The sequence below is a fragment of the Budorcas taxicolor genome, chromosome 3 (genome assembly GCF_023091745.1).
Source record: "Budorcas taxicolor isolate Tak-1 chromosome 3, Takin1.1, whole genome shotgun sequence".
In the NCBI taxonomy this organism is placed as follows: Eukaryota; Metazoa; Chordata; class Mammalia; order Artiodactyla; family Bovidae; genus Budorcas; species Budorcas taxicolor.
In genome coordinates, this window is record NC_068912.1 from 103,923,792 (window position 1) to 103,945,402 (window position 21,611).

The 21,611-nt window shown below is 45.3% G+C and overlaps 1 protein-coding gene across 1 annotated transcript in view; it reads right to left on the reverse strand.

Moving 5' to 3' along the window:
• The window catches only part of RIMKLA (ribosomal modification protein rimK like family member A), a 35,892-nt gene extending 22,026 nt beyond the window's left edge, over positions 1–13,866 (reverse strand). The window contains exon 1 of the mRNA XM_052637044.1: positions 13,704–13,866. Within this exon, the coding sequence (XP_052493004.1) occupies positions 13,704–13,866 (163 nt within the window). The remainder of the gene's footprint in view (positions 1–13,703) is intronic.
• Between the last annotated feature and the right edge of the window lie 7,745 nt (positions 13,867–21,611).

Consider the following 21,611-nt stretch of genomic DNA (forward strand, 5'->3'; position numbering starts at 1 on the left):
TCGACAAGCAGATTCACGTACACCTAGAAGTCTTACCAGGACTTCATCTCTCTTCTCCAAAGGTAAATCTTTGGGCCTGGCTCATTCCAACTGAAGCCTTTAATAAACGAAGAATGGAATGGATTAACGTGGAGCTGAAAAGGCTCTTGCAAGCAGTTAGACAGATGTGGTCTCTGACTGCGCTGGCCTCCAGCTCTGTACAGAGAGGAGCATGATGGATTTAGGGAAAACATCAGTACAACCAGTTCTTTCTCTGCCCATTGACCCAGCTCCAGCATCCATGCTATGGGGCAACATCACTTGCCCCCTGATCATTTTCTTTGCTGTCTGTACCTTGGGCTTCCCATGTGGTGCCAGTGGTAAAGAATCTGCCTGTAATGCAGGAGACGTGGGTTTGATCCCTGGGTAGGGAAGATCCCCTGGAGGAGGACATGGCAACTCATTGCAGTATTCTTGCCTGGAGAATCCTATGCACAGAGGAGCCTGGCAGGCTACAGTCCATAGAGTCTCACAGAGTCAGACATGACTGAAGCGACTTCGCACAGCATGTCACGGCACCTTGTCCAAATTAAACATTTCTAGAAGCAGGAGACAAGAGTCTGCAGCTTGTGATAGCATCCGTCAGCAGGAACAGTAGTTCTGCACAGCCATGGCCAAGAACAGCTTGGATTTAAGACTGGTGCTCCGCAAACCTGTCAGTGAATTCTTGAGCCTTTAACCACTTAGTAATCTCTCTCCCTCTTCCCATAAATATCTCCTCTCAGGAAAGGATGGAGCTTAATGTGTCACCTTTCCTGGGATCATTAACATTCCCACTGCAATCTATGGGCCTTAAGCCAAGGGAATGAAAGGCTGATGCAGGAACTCAGAGAGGGCAGGCTTCTGCTTTGCTGGCAAGGGATGGAAGGAAAGCCCTGAACCACAAGGGGCTCGTTCCCTCAATAACAAGGGATTTCATGTGATTTAAGTGCCCTAGTGCTCTTGTGTATCACCTTGACCTGGACATCAGGGTGAAGCGAAAGGAGCTGAGTTGCTTCTGGGATATTTGGGATCTCTCAGGCTCCTAGACTGGGCTTGAGATTTACTGTTTAGCCTTGAACCACTTTTTTTTTTTTCCTTTAATTAAAATGATCACTCTATCCCTGAACAGGTCCACAAGATTGTGAGAATGATCAGATCCCAAACTAGTTAGTACAGTGATGAATAACCAACCTCGCTTAAATCAACTTTTTGAAACCACAATATTTCCTCCATATTACTTCAAAAAGAATAATATACTTTCATGGGTAATTATGTTCTGATTTCCTTTTGATTCTATTATTTATATTTGGAGATATTTTTAATGTATTAAAAACAAGATAGAAAAAATGAGTAACTTTCCCAAAGAATTGAGCCTGTTTTTCTTCCTAACTTATATATTGGATTAAATTAATTCTACAAAACTAGACTTGTGCATTTATATGTACAACAGCAGAGAAATGCACATAATAATACAGAGAAATAGCTTTAGAAATAAGTCATTATTGGAAAGCAGAGCTCTAAAAATTAAAACTCATTTTCAATCATTCATACAAATACAGGGAAGAGTGAAGGATAATAAAAGGTAGACTCATTCAGATCTGAATTTGCCTAACATTTTGTGTTTGAGGGACTTTGCTAAGAACTTTCATATGTATTACTGTATTTAAATTAAAGATGTTTTGTTAAAAAAAAAAAAAACAGAACAGACGTAGTTGCTGAGGAAGAGTGATGGCCTGGGAGTTTGGGGGTAGTAAATGCAAACTACTACATTTAGAATGAATGAACAAGGTCCTACTGTACAGCCCAGGGAACTATATTCAATATCCTCTGGATATTGAGAGTATTCAAAGCCATAATGGAAAAGAATATAAAAATAGAATGTATATATGTGTGTAACTCCGTCACTTGGCTGTACAGCAGTGATTGGCAGAACAATGTAAATCAACTATGCTTTAATTTAAAAAGAATGACATCTTGTATATGAACCCTTGTACTGGACTGACTATCCAAAGTCTTTGCATTTACACAGACCTGATTAAGACGCCCTGTGGGGCACCACCCTTTAGATGTGTGGGCACAGAGCACTCATTCATATACACACGTGTACATCCCTGGCTTCACAACGAAAACGCAAGCTTCAGAACTAGACCGGCAGGGCTTCCCTGGTGGCTCAGTCCTCAAGAATCTGCCTGCTAATGCAGGAGACACGGGTTTGATCCCTGATCTGGGAAGATCCTACGTGCTGTGGACGAACTAAGCCTCTGTGCCACAACTATTGAGTCTGTGCTCTAGAGCCCAGGGGCCCCAACTACTGAAGCCCGTGTGCCCTAGAGTCCATGCTGCGAAACGAGAGACGCAACCACCACAAGACGGCGCAACTGCAACGAACAGTGGCCCCTGCTCGCCCCAGCTAGAGGAAAGCCCATGCAACCACGAGGATCCCGCGCAGACAAAAAATAAATAACTGATTAAAAAAAAACGCTACACTGGCTTCTTGTATGCTAGGAAAAAAACACTTCATTTACGAAGCAAGTGGCAGAAATAAGAAAAAGAGCAGAACACGATAGCGGGAAAGCCAGCAAAGGACCTCACTTAATGCGAGTTTTCAGAACCACTTCACTTGAGTAGGATCATGTTTACTACTAGCCACGGCTGGCAGTAGAGCTGAGAAAGGAAGCAACACTATAAATTAAGTGGATAATAATCCATCAAGTGCTGTGCACTACCATGTCGTGCTAGGAGGAATATGTGTCATCCCAAACATGATCTGGCTCGTCCCAATCACTCTCCACATTTTCTCTGGTCTTTTTCTACCCTACCCCCCAGCATCTCCTCATTCGAAAGTTATTTTTATTCTTACTGTGCCGCTCTTCCCTCCCTTTTAAAGGTCTTTGTTACAATGCTCAAAGAAAATTGCACCTCTACCCCATTAAGACTCACAGTCATTATGAGGCCACCTTCTCTTTCCACCAGATGCTATTTTGAGGTCATTTAATTCAGTTCAACCTTTATGGAACTGTTGGCGATGAGTCAGACACAGGAATACAAAGATGAGCCAGGTGGTCTCTGCCTACCAGGAGTTTATCGTCTCCTTATGGAGAAAGATACTGACATCATTCAGTCACTCAACACACATCTATCATTTCATGCAGTCATTCAGTGAAGATTTATTGAGCACCTACTTTGGGCCAAACCCAGTGTTAGTTTTGGGTTTCCCCAGCAGGACTCCTGGAGACAAGGACTGAAGTACAAGAGGTTTATCATCAGGGAGGTAATTTCAGGAAACACTGGGAGGGGAGTGGAGAAGACAATGCTGCAAATAAAAGGTGTCTTAGGAAGTGAGTGATGACCTTGGCACCCAGAGCTTAATCCTGCTGGGCAACAATAACAAACGGTCTAGTACACACTCCTTGGTTACCACACCCAAGGGGCGAGGGAGCTAGTGATTTATAATTTTATATGTATTCTAAGTCTGGCTGAGAGCGGATCCAGGGGTGTGGTGGTAATTCCCTGGCCCTTCTGGCTTACCATACATGTGTGGACAAAGTGAGCTTCTGTAACCAGAGAAAGCCGTCAGGCAGAGATTCAGGTACTGATGGTTAGATGCAAGACAAGGGGTGGGGCAGGGGTGCCATCAAATGTAAGAGCAAAGCGCCATGGGAGAGCCTCTGACAGTGAAGGAACATGCATCCAGGCACCGTCTTAAGGGCTGGGCACAGGGGCTGAGGTGTGTGAGACAACATCCCTGGGATTTAAGAAGAAAGCAGACAGACAACTGTAATTAATGTCAGTGAGGTTCTACAGAGCACCTGGGTATTAAGAAGAGTTATCAGTCTGGTTTGGGCAGGGGCTGGGGAGATTCTAACACAATATTAGAAGTGCTCTGGCAGGCATATATATCATATATATCAGGGCACAGTGACAGCAAAGGAGGAGGGGACAGCAAAGGAGGAGGGGACGGCTAGGTGATTATTTCTAAGAGAATCAAGGCAAGTTTCAGACAGGAGATGTCAACTCACAGTGCTTCCGGCTCAGAAGAAACATGTATAACTAATAAAAGCTTGAGGTCTACCACTTGTTGCAAAGGCATGACAACTCATACACACAGAGTTCAGGAATATCCCAGGGCTATTTGCAAAGGCCTTTCAAGAAGTTGAGGCCACAAGAGATGAAAGGCAATTCTGGCAAAGTGGATAAAGTCCTGGCCTCCAAGTCAGAGACCTGATTTAATTTGTGCTGTCATCTAACAGCTTGGCAAGACAAACAATGTCCCTGGGTCTCAGTTTCCTCTTCTGTGAAATAGAAGAACTTGAAAGCCTTCCTCTTTCCCTCACCTCACCAACACAATCTTTCCTGCAACCACAAAGACAACTCTCATCAAGCCCTTTCCCCCTTTCACGTCAGTCTCTCAAGACTCCAGTCTCCAAGGCCATGTCCCTGGACTCTGACCCACACCCACCCCAGTTCGGACACTGCCTTTTCTACTCCCACCTCCGTCTTCCCTGTGCTCTAGGGGACTCAGTCGATGGGACTCAATGGGCAGCAAATCCCCTATCCTTGACCTTTTCAGTGAGTGTTCCTTTCCTCTTCTTTTTTTGAGTCTAATTGACCCCTGCCTCTCCCCAGTGGCACTGCCTTCTTACTGCCTCCCAAGCTGTGGCGGTTTTCTCTCTCTCACGCCGGGGGTCACTGGGCCTGGAGGTAGGAGAGACGTGCTCCTTGCTTCTCACTGTGGCTTGACCATCCCCCTTCTCTCCTCCTAAAACATCCAGTCTGACTCTCGTCCAACCACATCACATTTCCCTACTTGTGCAGGCCTTCCAAGGCTCCCAGTCACTCCCCTGTCCTTGAAGCTTTAGCTCCAGACTCACTGACTCTCTTGCACTGTCATAGATACTGGTGACTTCAATATCCCAATGCAGGGGACCTGGGTTTGACACCTGGTCAGGGAACTAGATCCCACATGCAACTAAGAGTTCGCATGCTGCAACTAAAGATCCTGCATGCCGCAGGGAAGATCAAAGATCCCATGTGTTGCAACTAAGACCCAGCACAGCCAAAGAAAGAAGTCAATTAATTAAAATTTTAAAAAAAGAATTCTTCCGATGCCCAGGTCTCTCCATCTTTTGACTTCCTTTCCTCCAAGGATCCTGTCCATCACCCCAGCCCAGCCACCACTCCCAGTTACATTCCAGACTTTATGCAGTGATCATAACTCCCATCTCCGACCACTGCCTCCTATCTTTCCAGCTCACTCTCTCGTACCCCAACTCCAGCCACACTTTGATACCATCTGGAACTGCCATGCATGGATCCCCCATCTTTTTACTGCCCTTCACCCCCTTCATGCCCTCACTTCCTCCCTTACACTATTTAAATTCCATAGTGAAGCACCACACATATACCCTCATGCCCTTGCACCCATTTCTTGCTTGTAACCCTGATCCCACTCCGCCTACTTCATATGTTCTTCTGTGCAATGGAGCATGGCTGGAGAAAAAATACACAAACCTGTTGGCTGGTCTCAAGGCTGTCCTTACTGCTGCCTGGTAAGCATTCTGTTTCCCTGGTCCATTCACTCTCCCTCAACCCCAAGCAACTATTTCACACTTTGTCTTCTTGCCTCAAATCTTTACTTCTTCCTGCCTCCTTCTCATTCTGACTCTTCCTATTTCAATGATTCCGAAGCAATCGGAAGAGAACTTCTCTGTAAGTTTCCACTAACACATCTACCCACCTACCTGTACCTGTGCCAATAGGTTACTTTCTCTGTTATACAGTGGCTGAAGTGTCCTTGTTCCTAGCTTAAGCCAACTTCTTGAAATATGCATTCGATCCCAACCCCTCTCAGGCATTTAAGGCAATGCTCCAGCAATTAACTTCCTTCTCCTAAATCTCCCATTTCCCTCTATCAGATCATTCACACTAACATAAAACATGGTGTTATTTAATAAAAGCCTCTCAAATTCATCTTTGAGCAATATCTTAGCTCAAGCTGCTATTACAAAATACCATAGCCTGGGTGGCTTAAACAAGAGACATTTATCTTGCACAGTTATGGACACTGGAAGTCTGATATTGGGGTCTGATACTGCCTTCTTGCTGTATCCTCACATGGCAAGGAGAAAGAGACAGAGAAAAGGATCAAGTTCTCCCAACTCTTGTTATAAAGGCATTAATCGGATCATGAAGACCCCACCCTCGTGATCTCATCTACATCTCATGACTCAAAGGCTCTACCTCCAGATACATTCACATCAGAGGTTAGGGCTTCAGCGTATGAATTTTGGGAGAACACAATTCAGCCCATACAAGTTATCAATCCATTCTTCACCTTTCCGTTATAATAAAACTCCTAAGACTGTGTGTATATTCACTGTGTTCCATTACTTCATTGAAACTGCTCTTGTCACAGTCACTAATGCTGCTGTTGCTGCTAAGTTGCTTCAGTCGTGTCCAACTCTGTGCCACCCCATAGACGGCAGCCCACCAGGCTCCCCCATCCCTGGGATTCTCCAGGCAAGAACACTGGAGTGGGTTGCCATTTCCTTCTCCAATGCATGAAAGTGAAAAGTGAAAGTGATGTCGCTCAGTCGTATCAGACTCTTAGCAACCCCATGGACTGCAGCCTGTCAGGCTCCTCCGTCCATGGGATTTTCTAGGCAAGAGTACTGGAGTGGGGTGCCATCGCCTTCTCCTCACTAATGCTAAGCCCATAGTTTAAATCCCATGGTCAATTCTCAGTCCTCATCTAACTTGATTTACCAACCACAGCTGAAATAGTCTCACCATGTCTTCTTTCTTTAAATATTCTCTCCACTCAGCTTCCAGCACACCACACTCTCCAGGGTTTACTTCCTTTACTTAAGATTCTTTGCTGGTTCCTCTCCCTCTCCCCGAGTTTCCCCAATGGCTCAGCAGCAAAGAATACACCTGCAATGCAGGAGAAGTGGGATCCCTGAGTATGGAAGATCCCCTGGAGGAGGAAATGGCAGCCCACTCCAGTATTCTTGCCTGGAAAAAACTCCATGGACAGAGGAACCTGGTGGGCTCTAGTCCATGGGGTTGCAAGAGTTGGACACGACTGAGTGACTGAGCATGCATTCTCCCTCTCCCCAACCACTGAATGGTGGAGTGCCCCAGAGCTCAGTCCCTGGATCTCTTTTCTGTCTGTAGTCACTCCTGGGAGATGTGTATGGAGATGCTTCTATTTTTGACATCCTCAGGCCAGGACTTTCCCCTGAGTTGCAACTGATATGATAAACTGCCTACTTACCACTTCCATTTGGATGTTTAATGGGCACCTTAGGCAGTCCTGATCCTCACCACCTACCCAAACCTACTCCCTTCACACCCTTTCCATGTGAGCAAATAGTAAACTGATTCTCACAGCTGTTTAGGACAAACATTGGAACTTTGAAGGCCTCCTTGCTTAGTCTTTCTTACATGTCCAGTGTCTGATCCAGCAGGCAAATCCTGACAATTCTGTCTTCAAAATATATCCAAAATCCAGTCTCTTTTCCCCTCCTCCCCTGAAATCATTCTAGTCCAACAATCAGCATCCTTCATCTCCCACTTGAGCTGCAGCAACACCCTCCTAGGGGATCTCTCTGCCTCTGCCCTTGCTGCCATCAGTCTATTCTCAACACTACAGCCAGTAGGGTCCTGTGCACGTAGGGCAGGTCACATCACCTCTCTGCTCAAAATTCTTCAGTGGATTCCCAGCTCATTCCAGGGTCAGATAGAAAGTGCATCCATGACTCACAAGGCCCTATATTCGGGCTCCCCTCCCACCCTCACCCCTCTGACCTCCTCTCCTAATGCTCATTCTTAACTCATTCTGCTGTGGCCACACTGGTTTCCTTGTTCCCTTTCCCTGAACCACCCTATCCTCGGATATCCCAAACAGCTTGTGTCCTTATCTTCTTCAGTCTTTTACTTGAACTTCATGTTCTAGGTGAAGACCACTCCAGCCACCCTGTCTAAAACTACAATCCCTTCCCTAGCCCCAGAAATGTGCTATTTTTTCTTCCTTCTTCCTTCTTTCCTTTTTCCCTCCCTAGCTCTTTTCACCATATACTAATATATTTTACCTCGTTTGTGTTCTGTCTCCCCAACTAGAATGTAATCTCCTCGAGAGGCAGGGATTTCTGTCTGTTTTGTTCTGATGCCTAGATCAATACCCTACACATAGTAAGCAGTCAACAGATATTTATCGAGCAAATGAATGAACAAAATCATAATACTGAGGGAGACTGTGTCTGGTCTTCCTCTCCATTGTGTCTCCAGCACCAAGCACAGCACCTGGCCTGGCACAGAGTGGGCACCCAATTGATACTTGTGGAATGAAGTGAAGGAATGAATAGGATTGTTGTGAAGATTAACCGACACATAAATGATATTAAACTATTAGGAGGAGAAGGGGGCGACAGATGATGAGATGGTTGGATAGCATTACTGACTCAGTGAACATGAGTTTGAGCAAACTTTGGGAGATAGTGAAAGATGGGGAAGCCTGGAGCACTGCAATTTATGGGGTAGCGAACAGCTGGATACAACTTAGCAACTAAACAGCAACAGCAACAACAATACCAGAGTCATAGGAATAAGGAACCATTATTCCTGTTTATTCTTCAATGCATAGTAACTTAACTGTATCCTTTCCTCACAATGAAATCTTACTTTTTAATAGTGAAGGATCAAGTAGAATTAGATTGAGAATTTTGGATCCTGTTGTAGTTTTGTAACAAAACAATATAAAATTCAAATAAGGTGAAGTCTCTCTGGGAAATAGGTACTGTGGCCCACCTGTCTACTGGAGAAGTTGGTTTGTGCAGGGATAAGCCTAGCAGTAATGTACCTGGATGTCAGTGGACTCTACTAAGAAGAGGAATGACAAGGGGGATGGATGGATGCAGATGACCTGATCTCTCTGATGATGGCTGTATCCCTTCTACCAGGCAAGCTTAACCAATGTGGTGGAGGGCATGGTAGTAACAACAAGTGATTCAGAAACCTATAAAGTAGGGCTCTGAGATCCACTAAGGACCCCCATCTATTAGTTCTAGAATGTTTTCCAATAGAGTTCATGAGCTGTCCCTAAAAATAGCTGTTAAAAACATCAACATAAACCACACTTCAACCCATCCTCAGTCTTGGAGGTCAGCCCACAGTAATAAATGTGGACCCACAGGGTAAAGCATATCTATTCAGCACTCAGGTCAGTCTGGAAACATTATATGGTCGGTGCTTCCACCCACTCCCTCATCTTTCCACTAGTGCTGGATGCTGGTTTATTCGGATTACAGGGTGTCAGGCACAGGCCTTTAGCATGGACTAAGGCTAAAGATCAACCTTCATACACAAAGTTGAGCCTGGTACCCCTTCTTGCTAGTGTCTTCTTGCACAGTAATGGGAATCCATCCTTTCTCTACAAGGCCCCTGTCCTCTTTTGCAAGGCTGAGACAAGACCATTTCCTCATTCAAATTTAATTAAGATTTCTCCCCACCCAAACATCTTAAATCTTACACACCTGATTCCTACAAAGAACCAAGTGAGAGTCTCCCAAAACAACTTAATGTAAAGAACCTGACCTAGAAACTGCCATACAGCCACCAAGGTTTTAACTCTGAAAGTAAGGGAAGAATGCTGAATCATCCTGCTCCTAGGAGCCAAACTGTAACACATCCTCATTTCCAGGTCAGACTCATCTCTTCTGTCTTGGTATCTGTTCCTGAGTTTGGGGCTTTACTTGTTTCCTGAGACAGTTAATTGTAAAGACCGGTGGGTGGTCAAAACACTTGATTTGCACCAGTGACTCTGCCCTCAGATAAATAAACATCCTCATCACAAAAACAGTTATGCATCCAGTCATGAAATCCCAGACACAGCAGCTAATTACAGCACAAGTCTCACATAGCTGCATTAGCCTCTCACATAGCTGCATTAGCCTTTAAAGGTACTTCATTCAGTCACCCAACAAATGTCAACTGAAGGTCTACTATGTACCTGTTCTGGAGCATACATTTGAGCAATATCCAGTCATTTAGGGGGTGAGAGAAGACGAACTTTGTAAATAGGTAAATTACAATAAAATACAATGAATGCTATCTTATTTGGCAGCAGATGGAAGAGAAAGATGCTTGGGGGCCAGTTAAGGGGTCAAGACAGACTTTAGAGAAAAGATGCATATAAAGGGTGAATACGAGTTCCCCATGGGGCAGGGAGCTGGACCAGATGAGCATCTCAGGCAGAAGCAATTTCAGTGCAAGGGGCAAGGTGAAGTCAGTGCAGGCTGATGCATGGGATGGAGTGGAAGCAAGGAAACAGAAAGTGCTGAGCCCAGAATTACTCAGTGTTGGTCCCTAACTGCCAGCCAGCACCATATGCCCAGACACCCTGACTGGGCACATAATTATCCGATTAATATGTAAAAAGAAACTTGGCCTATGGCATATGATAAATAATCCATGTGTTTTGTTTTGAATATTCCTATGTACATTTTGGTGCCATATTCACCACCACTATGTCCTCACGATTGAGAATAACAAAAATGTGTTGAACGAATGAAGAACTTGTGGTTTCTAAGAAGGACATGGCGATGCACAGATTCTCATAATGCTACATCCAGCAGGAAGGTGCACAGAAAGTGTTTTCTACAGGATTGCTTCAGTCACCTGAAGGTCATTCACTCCTCCCAGTAGTCTCCCCATCCGAATCTATGCTCAGTAGAGCAGACCACTGGGTTAAGAAGAATAACCATAAAAACTCGCATTTGCAGCATTTCTTCAGTTTACTTGTATTATTCTGTTTAAAATAACTGCAGTGTTTAAATCCAAAACTTTGATCCTCTTGTCTAATTATACTTTATATATAACCTGAAATTCTTATCTCTGGATTTGGGTTCCCACTAGCCTCCATGGAGGGAAGATGGGCAATGAACTTAAGGAACTGGCGGAGTCACTGCCCGTTCTTGTCTCAAAATGACCCCTTCATCTACTCCCACATGAATCTAAAGAAAGAATGGAAAGGAGCAAAGATATGAAGCCTGAGTAAAGGCGACACTTTAACTGCCTGAACTGTCACATGACTCTGCAACGTCACTGTCTAGCCTCAATGTAACGTAATTCTGTTCAATTTCATATCTACTGAGAAAGGTATTGGGCTGGCCAAAAGTTCATTTGAGTTCTTCTATAACATCTTACAGAAAACCCCAAACTTTTTGGCAATACTATAGGTTGCAGATGTCCAAGGATACACTTATTCCATTATCACTGGCTGAGAATTAGAGCAGGTTGTTAACCATCCGTCACTCCATCTCTTTGATCATTAGGTTTTCATTTATAAAATGAAGGGGTCAGAATGGATGGTCCCAAACTCCTTCCCAGCTCCCACAATAATTTTCAAATAGGAAAGGACATCAATACCACTGTAACTCTTTCTGGATTTCAAAGCCAGTAAATTCTAGAGTTTATTTCAGAGGAATACTTTGGCTTAACAAATTACCAACAGTTTTCTATAACTGACTCTAGAAGAAACTGGGAAATAGACTACATATCTTAATTCATTTAAATACATTTATTGAGTGCCTAGTACGTGAGAGGCACTATTTAGACACTGTTACAGCACTGAGCAAAGCAAAGGAGCCCAGTCTTCTCATGGAACTCACTTATTGTGCTTTAATTAATCCCCCCATGCACCACACACCGAATAAGTCTTTTGACTGCTTTGGACAGCACAAACAGTGACCTAGTAGGTTTGTTTTACGTGTTGTGACTTGTGTGGGGCAATCACTGAATTAGCAAAAAGTTAAAACTGCTTCAAAAAGTAACTGTGTTCATTTTCTTGATCGACTAGGCAAATAACTATGTAGATCTTCTTGTAGTTTAGAAAGAAGTAGTAACTACTAGCTTCTGAATAGATTGAGATACATTCACACAGGAATCCCAGCAAAATGTTAAGACACTAAACAAAAGAGTAGAAATGTTTCCTGCAGCATTAGAATTTAATTTTCTATTTTCCTATGACTGTTTAAAATGGGCTTTTAGATACAAAACAGAGAGCATTCCCCTACTCTTTCATGGAATGCATGATGGGTCTATAAGAAGGAAAATGACGTAGAATGATGTGCCTGTATCTCAAAAAAGGCATCTTTACAGGCTGGGGGAAAAAAAATTTAAAAGAGCAAACTCTTGGGGGTGGAAAGATGTATATACTAGACCTAGATCAGTAAAATATGACAGATCATTCCACTTAAGCACAGTACTGGCAGATGATTTTACAGCTGGAGGAACCCTAACCCTTAGCTTTATAAATGAGAAAGCTGAGATTCAAAGACATAAAGAGACCTGGCTAATGCAAAGCCAAGATACTTGTTAGCAGCAAAACTGTAATAACCCAATCCTGCTGATTCCTTATCTAGGAATCCAGTTCAGCATTAACTAACTGTGAGAATTTTTAGCAAATCAAGACTAGAGAGAGGGAGCCCTTTATGGTTGACAGCCACTCTTTTAGACTAAATGTATATGACACCCACTGTTTGGAGTATATTTCTCCAACAGACTATTCAGTCTGATACTACTTATGAAGGTTTTTTTATTAATTTAAGGATGAAACATCTAGAACAGATATGGTCCACTTAGAAATAGGTCATATTCAAAATCTCATATGTATGTAGCCTGTTTAGAAGTTGGGTCCCCTTTCCCCTGCCAAAGAAAAGTAACAAATTATGAGTTTATTTAACAGGCATGGTTGAAACAGTATAAATGGTATTCCAAGAAGCACTCTCAGTGGGCCCAAAGCTCCTTGAGTCCTGGACCCCTCTGGTTACCTCCATACTGGAGGCTGCAGAGACTCAAACACTGCAAGCCAGGGGAAGGTTCTTAAACCAGGATTCTTAAGCCAGAAACTGTTTATATTAGGATAATTAAGAATATCTAAAACCACACAACCTTTTGAGGTCATGGTCATAGCTGATAACCATGTCTTACCGCCCCTCTCCCATTCCCCACTCCCCAAATCTCTGGAACACAGCAGCGGAGAAATCGATGCAGCCAGAATGGTCTCTACCTGAAATCTTGACTTTTCTGGAATCAGAATTTAATACTTTCAGAGAGGTAGATCAGTTTAAAGAAAACCCATCAAAGGTCTCCTCTCCTACTTTATATTAAAGAGGTGATTCTAATCTTTCTCAGATTTCTCCCCATCTGCAGGTTTCTAGCTTGGGAATAACAGTCTATGCAGTGCACTGCTGATGCTTGGACACTCTTGGAAAACTTTTAAAAACATTCATCTTAATGGAAATTTTGTAAATTTAGCGTTGGATCTTATAAATCTAAACTGGCAGGGTACTGAAGCAAGCAGAATTTGCTAATTTGGGGTTAGCTTCACTTTCCTCGGACCTCCAGGCGACTTCAGGTGAATTCAAGTTCCTTCCAGACTAAGTCTCCTAAGTGAATTAAACCCCGTTCTCAAATCTTGCCCTCAGGGCAGATGCTGGTGGTCAAAAAAAGCTCCCAAGGTTAGGGAATTTCTCTAACCCGAAGAGGTCTCTCGGGGGAGAGCGGCAGGTTTGGGTGACCCAAAGGAGACTTGGCCGGGGGAGGCCCGATGAGCGGGCCCACCCGCTGGTTCTCGGGGACCCCGGAGCGCCACCCCACCCTCCCGGGCCCACCTAGCTCACCGAGGTTGCCGCCGACGATGGTGACGGCGATCTGGTCCATGAGCACCGCCCGGAAGCGCACGTCCTGCTCGGAGCAGCGCTGCCGGAGGGCGCGCAGGATCTGCACCTGCGGGTAGTCCTCGCGGATGCGCCGGTCCGTCAGGAACCAGAGCTGGGAGCACATGGCGGCCAGGGCGGCGGCGCCCGGAGGGGCGCGGGCCCCCTCGGCGCCCCGGGCCGCTCGCTCGGGCTGGCGGGCGGGCGGCCGGCGTCCTGGCGAGCGCGCGCCGCGGCTCCGCTCCCGCCGGTGCGCCAGGCGCCTCTGCAGCCCTGACCCAGCGAATCTGCCCGGCCACTCAGCGCCGCCGCCGGCCCCGGCCAGCCAATCAGCGCGCGGCGGCGGGCGCGGGCCGGCCACGGGGCCAGCTGCAGAGGCGGCCGCGGCGGGCGGCGCCCGGCAGGGGCGGCGGGGCCGGGGCCTGCGGCGGCCGGGGGAGGGGACCCGAGCGGGGCTGGTGGCCGGGGGGAGCCCCGAGCGAGGCAGGCCGCGGCGAGACTGACCGAGGGCATCCCTGCCCCGCACTGGACCCCGGTGGGCGTGGCGCTGCCGGCCTGGGTGGGGCGACCCGAGCGGGAGGGGTCGGAGCTGCCATCCAGGGAAGCGGAGAGGGTGTCCCGGCTGACGGACTAATGGTCCGCAGCGGGCAGCGGCATGTTTCCCAAAGGCAGTCCCTAACACCTAGGGGCTGGGTGCATCTGCGGCCCCTACAGAACCCGGGCAGGGCCCCGAGGACTTCCTAAGGGAGACTCCAGGGCCTGGCGAAGGTCATCCAGCTAGGCCCCGGGTTTAGACCTTGGCCTTGGACTCCTCTGCCCAAATCGTGGCCTTGAGCTGGGGAGCGGAGAGAGAAGTCGGGAGTTGGGTTGTTTGGGTTTAGGGTCCAGATAGTTTGAAGGTGCATTTCTGAGGGTCTCCGGTTTTCCCTCGGACACCCGCTCCCAGGTTGCAGCAGTTCTGGGTCTGTAGAATCTCAATGTGAAGAAAATAGATATGAGTCGTTTTAGTCAGAAGGATGACTAGCTGGTCTTCCCCCATCCCTCTAGACCATACAACTGAGTCATCACTAAACACTGTCCTTGGCCCTAGCCAATTGCAAATTCTGCCAGCAAACAACAGTGTTTGTAGCCAGACTTTCCTTTCTAAATCCCTGCAGGACTGTAAGTTAGCCATCTGTGGAGATTGCATTTGTTCTTCCCTCTCATTAAAATATTTGTCCTTTTTTTTTTTTTTTTTGGCTTAGGGAAGTGAAGTGAAGTGAAGTGAAGTTGCTCAGTTGTGTCCGACTCTTTGCAACCCCGTGGACTGTAGCCCACCAGGCTCCTCTGTCCATGGGATTCTCCAGGCAAGAATATTGCAGTGGGTTGCCATTTCCTTCTCCAGGGGATCTTCCCAACCCAGGGATCGAACCCAGGTCTCCCGCATTGCAGGCAGACACTTTAACCTCTGAGCCACGGCAAGAGGAATTTCAAAGCAGACCAAGCAATAACAATTTAGAAATGGGGTAAGATATCTCAGGTACTGTATAGGCTTCACTATATATATATATATATTGCAGGTATGTGCATTTATTTACCCACTTGATGTGCCTTGTGCCGTTGGAAAAGTTCTAAGTAGAATTTCAGAAATTAATTCTTCTTCAAGCAGTGTTAAGTAAATCCTTTTGTATTGCAAAATACTCCCCACCATGAATGTATTTTCTTAAAGTAGCAGAAATCTAGTGCCCCATGACTTAGTAACTTTCAGAACTATCTTCCATCCACAGATCGACTTGGGCACTAGAGACTCTATCTTCTACCTTGACCATTTGCTTAATGTCCCATGTTATATATTTTGTAGACCCAGGAAGCAACAGTTAGAACTGGACATGGAACAACAGACTGGTTCCAAATAGGAAAAGGAGTACATCAAGGCTGTATATTGTAACCCTGCTTATTTAACTTATATGCAGAGTACATCATGAGAAATGCTGGGCTGGATGAAGCACAAGCTGGAATTAAGATTGCCGGGAGAAATATCAATAACCTCAGATATGCAGATGACACCACCCTTATGGCAGAAAGTAAAGAGGAACTAAAGAGCCTCTTGATGAAAGCGAAAGAGGAGAGTGAAAAGGTTGGCTTAAAGCTCAACATTCAGAAAACAAAGATCATGGCATCCGGTCCCATCACTTCATGGGAAATAGATGGGGAAATAGTGGCAACAGTGTCAGACTTTATTTTTTTGGGCTCCAAAATCACTGCAGATGGTGATTGCAGCCATGAAATTAAAAGACGCTTCCTCCTTGGAAGGAAAGTTATGACCAACCTAGATAGCATATTGAAAAGCAGAGACATTACTTTGCCAACAAAGTTCTGTCTAGTCAAGGCTATGGTTTTTCCTGTGGTCATGTATGGTTGTGAGAGTTGGACTGTGAAGAAAGCTGAGCGCCGAAGAATTGATGCTTTTGAACTGTGGTGTTGGCAAAGACTCTTGAGAGTCCCTTGGACTGCAAGGAGATCCAACCAGTCCATTCTAAAGGAGATCAGTCCTGGGTGTTCATTGGAAGGACTGATGCTAAAGCTGAAACTCCAATACTTTGGCCACCTCATGCTAAGAATTGACTCAACGGAGAAGACTCTGATGCTGGGAGAGATTGAGGGCAGGAGAAGAAGTGGACGGCAGAGGATGAGATGGCTGGATGGCATCACCAACTCGATGGACATGAGTTTGAGTTAACTCCGGGAGTTGGTGATGGACAGGGAGGCCTGGTGTGCTGCAGTTCATGGGGTCACAAAGAGTCGGACATGACCGAACAGCTGAACTGAACTGAATGCTTTCTACTTGGCTTCTGCAGTGTCATACATAGGATGGGTATAAGATGATCAGAACCATAGTTGTCTGGAACAATAATGTGTGTATGAGTCAGTAAATTTAGGAATTGCTTACAATCCATTTTCATAGTCATCTTCATAAGTCAAGAAGTTTTAATTCATATGCAAATGGCTACTAAGGTCTCCAATTTTCTCCAAAACCCAGGTTTGAGGAGAACAGGATCTGGGGAATCCAGATGTTGTCGTCACTTCTTCTCTGTCTTTGCTCACCCTCCCTAGAAGGTTGCTACCTCTACTGTGATCTCTTTTATAGGATGGATGATAAGCGAGGCCCTTGATAGTGGCATATCCAGTTAGGAGATCGCTAAGCTTATGTTCCCAGGTGGTGCAGTGGCTAAAAAAAAAATCCTTCTGCCAATGTAGGAGATGCAAGAGATGCAAGTTCAATCCCTGAGTTGGGAAGATCCCCTGGAATAGGAAATGCCAACCCACTCCAGTATTCTTGCCTAGAAATTTCCATGGACAGAGTGCACTGGTGGTCTATAGTCCATGGGGCCGCAAAGAGTCTGACATGACTGAGCAACTGAGCACACAGACAATATTTCTTCATAAGAAAAGAAAGAAAGAGAGTGAAGTCGCTCAGTCATGTCTGACTCTTTGCAACCCCATGGACTGTAGCCTACCAGGATTCTCTGTCCATGGGATTTTCCAGGCAAGGGTACTGGACTGGGTTGCCATTTCCTTCTCCAGGGGATCTATCGAACCCGGGTCTCCCAACATTGCAGGCAGAGGCTTTACCCTCTGAACCACCAGGGAAGCCCTGGTGGGGATTATTTATTTCTCTTTATCGTCTATTTCTTCATAGATGACTCCCGAATTCAGTTTTAACCCTGACATCTCCTGAGCTTCAACAATAAAAAACATGCTGTCCTGCCATCACCTCAGTGTCCCTAGCGCTAAACTCATTCTTTCCCCCTTCGTTCCTGATTCAGCTGTCTTAAACAATAAGGAAAATGTATTATCTCATGTAACAAAAGATCTAGAGGTAGGTAGCTCAAATATTTGTTCATTTAACAGCTCAGTGACCTTCTTAGGTACTCAAATTCTTTCCATCTTTCCACTCTGACTACCTAAGGCCAGTGCCCCTCATAGTTACAAAGCGGCTGCCATAATTCCAGCCGGCACATGCGTGCACATAATGTCCAATGGAAGTAGAGAAACGGTTTCTTCCCATGCATCTCTTAGTTAGCAGGGAAAACCTGTCTCAGAAGACGGTAAGCAGACTTCTCACACTCTCCCCCGTCTGAACCAGTCACCAGCAGGGAGTAAGAAGCCATCGTGAGTTACTTAATCGTGATCTCCCTCTGTGGCTGAGAATTGAAATCCCACCATCCTCAACAAGCACATTTTGAGTTAGGTGAATCCCCGGGCAAAAATTGCGGTTCTCTTAGAGGAGGGAAAATAGATGTTGGGAGGACAAACAATGGTGTTTGATACAGATGGGTAATAAGGAAAATGTATCAGGAAAAGCCAGGTCAGGCTGTGGTAACAAGTGATTCCAAAGTGGCTTACAACAATGAAGTTTTATTTCTTGAAACACCGAACATGCCCATAACAGATCAGTTTGGCATATTTGAGGTTGTCTTCATGCCAGGACTCAGACTGATAGAGTCAGCTTTTCAAAAAAAAAAATCATATTTATTTATTCAGTGTTTTTGGCTCTGCTGGACCTTCATTGCTCTGCGGTCTTTTCTCTAGTTGCTGAGAGTGAGGGCTACTCTCTAGTTGTGGTGCGTGGACTTATTGCGGTGGCGGCACTTGTCGCAGGGCACAGGCTTGAGAGCACATGGGCTTCAGGAGTTGCAGCACATGAGCTCGGTTGTTGCGGTTCCCAGGCTCAACAGCTGTACCACACGGTCTTAGTTGCTCCACCGCATGTGGGATCTTCCCGGATCAGGGATCAAACCCATGTCTTCTGCCTTGGCAGGCAGATTCTTTCCTACTCAGCCACCAGGGAAGCCCTAGAGTAAGCTTTATCTGGAACAATGTTGGTCTCATGAAAAGGGGGAAATGATGATAGTGAATCCCGTGCTGATTCTTGATACTTCTGCCCGGCACTTTTACATGTTAGAGCTCACGTTTTGTTGGTCAGAGCAAGTTCACCTGGTCAAATCTGACATCAGTAGGGACCAAGTCTAAGGTTAGGGAAGTATGATCCTTTCCTGGAAAGAGCAGCAAATATTTGTAAAAAAAGAAACCCCAAACTGTGACCAACAATGTGGACTGCCACACTCAAGGATGAGAAACAGCCAAATCCTACTCTGCTGGTCATCTCTTCTCTCTTTAGAGTTCCCAAGGGAACTATACAGAAGAAAGAAATTGGAATAGGAACCAAAGGATCGTTTTATTCATAGCTGAGCTAGCACCCAATAACCTCCAGAGAAGAACTCTGCCAAAGACTGAATCACATGGCTTAGGTTTAAGGCTGAAGTGAAGCTTCATAATTCCCTGCTCCACCTCCACCCTCTAGATTTGGGGACTGTCATGTGTAAGCATGCCTGCAGAAAGAGAGGAGAAGATGATCACGTATGCTAGCAGACCGGCTTTACTCATCCAGGTGTGCATCAAATAGAAAGGGGACTGGTCCTACTTGGAGCAAGAGCAGCCCTCCTGACCATGTGACCCCTCAAAACAAAGTGACCCCAACCACTGGTGAAATGTGGACTCATTAGTGGCCTGGGCTCTGACCAATCAGGTTAATAACTTCTTCCTTTTGAAGGTAGCTAGTCATAGGGTAGCGGAGAAGGCAATGGCACCCCACTCCAGTACTCTTGCCTAGAAAATCCCATGAATGGAGGAGCCTGGAAGGCTGCAGTCCATGGAGTTGCTGAGGGTGGGACACAACTGAGCGACTTCACTTTCACTTTTCACTTTTATGCGTTGGAGAAGGAAATGGCAACCCACTCCAGTGTTCTTGCCTGGAGAATCCCAGGGACGGGGGAGCCTGGTGGGCTGCCGTCTATGGGGTCGCACAGAGTCGGACACGACTAAATCGGCTTAGCAGCAGCAGCAGCAGCAGTCACAGGGTAGGGTAGAGGAAAAGGGAACTCCTTCTTGTTCTCACATTCTCACTTTTGTTTTCTCTTAACCATTAGGAAGAGGGGTAAACAAATGAATATTTGTTGTCTATTTGCCTCCTCATCTAGACTGTAAGCCTCTCAGGAACAATGGTCAATGCATTGAGCATCATGTTTCCACATGTGGTAGGTACTCAAGTTTATGCTGATGAAGTTACAACTGTCATGTAAGAGACATCGCTGCGATTTCAGTTGACAAAATTGTGGTCAGTTACAGATGTACTAGGTTTTTGTGACCTGGGATTCTGGAGCCCTGTTTCTTGTCTTACTTCGAACCTTTACTATATACTGGCACAAAAGGATACTGAAATGTGGGTCTCCACAGTGGAAAGAAAGTGAAAGTCTTCATAAATTTTACATGTGACCCCAAACAGATTGATATGCCAAGTTAGAAGATTTAATTGACCTCACTAAATTAGAGAAATGATCATCAATAGCAGGTTAAAAAGATAAATGGAAAGCAGGACATTGAAAGGGCAAAAGAAGCATCTCACACTCAGGTTCAAGAGAGAAAAAACCGGCCACAAAAAAAAATGTGTCCAAGAAGACCTGCTAGACGTGGCAGACCAGTAACAGAACGAGTATAAAATTGGCAGTAGCTTCCCTGGTGGCTCAGACGGTAAAGAATCTGCCTGCAATGTGGGACCTGGCTTGATCCCTGGGTTGGGAAGGTCCCCTGGAGAAGGGAATGGCTACCCACTCCAGTATTCTTACCTGGAGAATTCCATGGGTAGAGGTGCCTGGCAGGCTACAGCCTATGGGGTTGCAAAGAGTCGGACACAACTAAGTGACTAAGACTTTCTTTCTTTCATGTTAACAGAAGTCGATGAAACCAAATTCATCTTCTTATCCCTGGGACCTAGCATGGTGCCTGACATACAGTGGACATTTGTAAGTAGTTACTGGGAAAAAATGTATGGCTTTGGTCAGATTGTTCATGATATTCCATTCCTCTGCAAAGCCTTTGCATGACTAATGCCTCTCTACTCTTCAAGACCCAGCTCAGATGCAACTCTTTCATGTGATCGTTCCTAAAATTCACCCTACGCTCACCTAGAAGAAAAGTGCTCCAGTTCCAAATCCTCATAAGCGATTAATAACTGCTAGCTTACGTTAATTAGTGTTAATATGTATTTAATTATAATTATAAAATATGATTAATTTTATTCTAGTCATGGGCTCTCAGTAATTATTGGGTGAATGGTAACTCTCAGATTATGACAATCCAATATACATAATTTCAAAATTATTGAATTGATAACTAAAGGAAAGTGTCTCAAATTCTAGAATTGTTCACCACTGGCACTGACTCTCACTTTTCTTGGTCTAGTAATCCAGATGTCAGCTTTTCCCACATCCTCTATTCAAGCTCCCACCCACTTATTCCTTCTCCCACCAGCGTCTTAGGGAATAAGGCAGAATTTACTGAAGGGGACACATGATGTACACCATGTAAACTGTAGCAATTCACTTGAAAATTGCCTACAACATACCTCTTTTTCCCAGAGTACTCTCTGCTTCTGCCGCTAGGGATCTTTTTCCACCCTGCTCCCCAACCTCCCAGAGCCCTAGGCAGATTCCTCAACCTTTTATTATTGGGAGGAATGCATTTTATCCCAGTTTCTACTTCCAGACTTGTGCTCCTGACAAGTTACTTGTTTATAGGCCTTTCAATTAGCAGACCCATCTTCTTCAAGAAATAGAGGGGGGTTACAAATAAATTTTCCCCATTGCAAATATGGTTAATACAAAATGACTAAGTGGGGTTAGTCAATGAGGTCTTCATTAGAAGCTTATTGGAATCAACTTTTTTTTTTTCTTTTTAATCAGCTTTTGAAGATGAGAATAGATACAGCTTTGCAGGGCAGAGTGCAAGGAAAACATCCAGGTGGTTGCTAGCAGCTGTCATGCTGTGGATGAA